Here is a 3,045-nt window from a genome sequence, read left to right on the forward strand (position 1 = left end):
TGATCCCCCATAGTACACCTTGGGTCCTCTAAGCCTATTTTTTTTTCATCCTTTTCAGGTCATTGGAATTCGGAGAGCAACGTCGCAGGTCATCACCATTTTTATTCTGCAACAGTTGGTGCCATCTTTGAGAACCGCTTCTAAGAGGTGCCCATCTTGTTTCTGAACTCCGATTATTGAATAATGACAACAACCCACAACTCAAGCTTCAGCCCTGCTGCTAGTAAAGAATCACCCTAGTCCGTTCACTCCACACCCAGAGATCGTTCGGGGGTCACTAGGGAGGAATGTCTCACCTTCCAAAGGAGAATGGAAGCCTCCCAGAAGAAGATGGAGGATATGTTCAACTCACTCGAAAAAGGTTCAGGAAGAACATATCCTCCACCAACAATAGGTTAGCCCCGACTCATCTAAGAAAGCAGAGAACCCAAAGGAGAGTGAGGGAAAAACTAACCTCACTAAAAAGGTGGAAAACACGAATAATGTAGGAGTCAATGAGCAAAGATCAAATGAGTTAGAGGAGAGGATAAAAAAGATAGATCAAATAGAGAAAATGACGAAGGAGGGTCGAACCAACCCCTCTTACTAGGAAACCTCTTTAAAATCCTCGAAGCCGCCATTTACCAAAGAAGTGATGGAAGTCCCGTCGCCTAACTAGTTTAAAATGTCGACTTTTGAAAGAAACGAGGGTTTGACTGACCCGGTCGACCATCTGGACACCTTCAAGGTGTTGAAGCAATTGCAAGGTGCACTTGATGCCATCATGTGTTGGGCATTTGCAGCCACCCTTAAAGGTAGTGCTAGGGATTGGTACCGAACCCTATGGTCTAGCTCAATTGACTCCTTCTCTGAGATGGAATAGCTGTTTACCAGCCATTTCATCAGCAGCTGAAGAATCATCAAAACTTCGGCTCATCTGATGAGCTTGGTCCAAGGAGAATGGGAGACGTGGAAAAAATTCATACACCGCTTCGTCATCACGACCCTAGAGATCCAAAATTTATACATTGGAGTGGCATTAGCAGCCTTGACAATGACTCTTAAGCTGCGGAGTTTCCTATACTCCTTGGGGAAGAAGCCACCAGTTGATATGGGAGAACTGATGGGCAGAGCACAGAAATATGTCAACCCGAAGGAGATGATGGATACAAGAAGAAATTGGATCGAGTTGAAAAGAAAGGGTAACATAGAGGTTGGCGAATCTTCTAGAGCCGGGAAGAGACAGGAGAACAACAAGCTACATGCCAGCTCTAAGGCGATGGGGCACACCAGTAAGTTTCAAACTTATACTCCTTTAAACGCACCGTGAACCGATGTGTTGATGCACACAAGAAAGAAGGAGTATGTTTCGTGGCTTGAACCTATGCGAACACCCTTATATAAACAGAACATGTCAAAGTTCTGTCAATTCCATAGGGATCACGGCACGATACCGAGGAGTGTGTTCAACTAAAAAAAATGAAATTGAGGCCTTGATAAAAAGAGGTCATTTGTCGAGGTTCGTAAAGAAAGGGGATCGTCGAGGGGAAGCTTATGAGCAAAAAAAGCCAAACGGAGATGATAAAGAGGAACAAATCGTTGGAGAAATTGTCGTGATCTTTGGTGGACTCACCAGTGGCGGAGACAGCAGAGGCGCTCGAAAGAGGTATACCAAGAAGGTGCTCTTAAAGGAGAAAAGGGAGCCAAATGGAAAAAGACAAAAGCAAGAAGACACTATCACCTTCAATAGTGAAGATGAAGAAGGAACACAACAACCCCATGATGGCGCCCTAGTGGTATCCCTTCTAGTGGTCAACTACAAAGTAAGGCGCATGCTGATAAACAACAGGAGCTCGATCAACATAATATTCTGGTCGGTGCTCCAAGGAATGAAGATCAGTAAGGAACTCCTTAAATCAATATCCACCCCATTGGTTGGATTTGGGGGAGACATAGTACATCCCGTGGGAATGCTTGCACTCTCGGTGACAATTGGGACAACCCCACAACAAATCACCTCATTGAAAGATTTCCTGGTGGTTGATCGACCATCAGTATACAACATTATACTGGGCCATCCATCGCTCAATGCGGCCCCAGCCATAACGTCCATTTATCACCTCAAGATAAAATTCCCTACCCTACACGGGACAGGGATGATCAACAGAGATAAAGCTGTAGTTTAGAATTGCTATGTGATGGCATTAAAAGGTAAGAGTGAAGCAAGGGAAACCTTGACCATTGAAGACCTGGAGGTGAGGGGAGAATTCCCCCAAACTAGCACACTGGATGATGACCTTACATGCATACCCATAAATGGTAATTAGGAGAAGTGTGTACATCTTGGGAGTCGCTTACCTGACCTTTCGAAAATAGAACTGAGTAAACAACTAAACGAGTTCACGGATGTCTTTTCCTGGTCAGCCGAAGATATGCCAAGGATTGATCTTGCAATCATGGAAGACAGGTTTTAGGTGGACCCCAACCATAAGCCCGTAAAGCAGAAGAAGAGGAGCTTCGCATTAGAGCAGATCAAGGTGATAGATGAGGAAGTGACGAAACTAGTGCAAGCCAAATTCGTCAAGGAGGTCAACTATCCAAAATGGCTAAGCAATGTGGTTCTGGTAAAGAAATTGAATGGAAAGTGACGTGTATTGATTTCATGGACTTGATCAAGGCGTGTCCAAAAGATAGCTTCCCCCTTCCCCGAATCGATTAGCTAGTAGACTCGACATTTATACATGAGCTCCTGAGTTTTATGGATGCGTATTCGGGATAAAACCAAATCCCAATGCACCAAGGGGACGAGAATAAAACATCATTCATCATAGAAAAAGGACTCCATTGTTACCAAGTGATGCCCTTCAAGATGAAGAATGGGGGCAACATATTAGAGGCTGGTGAATAAGATATTCAAAGACTAGCTCGAAAAGGTGATGGAGGCGTATGTAGATGACATGCTGGTGAAAAGCCTGAAAGCAGGGGAGCATTACAAGGATATGAAGGAAACATTCAAACTGCTGCGCAGGTATCAAATGAAATTTTCCAAATGCTTGTTTGGAGTCT

At 44.3% G+C, this 3,045-nt stretch overlaps 1 protein-coding gene across 1 annotated transcript; it reads left to right on the forward strand.

The window, feature by feature from the left end:
- Positions 1-1,033: 1,033 nt before the first annotated feature.
- LOC131166602 (uncharacterized) lies at positions 1,034-2,165 on the forward strand. The gene is made up of 2 exons (XM_058125189.1): positions 1,034-1,271; positions 1,417-2,165. The coding sequence occupies exons 1-2, from the start codon at positions 1,034-1,036 to the stop codon at positions 2,163-2,165; spliced, it is 987 nt and encodes a 328-aa protein (XP_057981172.1).
- Positions 2,166-3,045: the final 880 nt, after the last annotated feature.

The sequence above is a fragment of the Malania oleifera genome, chromosome 10 (assembly GCF_029873635.1).
Source record: "Malania oleifera isolate guangnan ecotype guangnan chromosome 10, ASM2987363v1, whole genome shotgun sequence".
In the NCBI taxonomy this organism is placed as follows: domain Eukaryota; kingdom Viridiplantae; phylum Streptophyta; class Magnoliopsida; order Santalales; family Ximeniaceae; genus Malania; species Malania oleifera.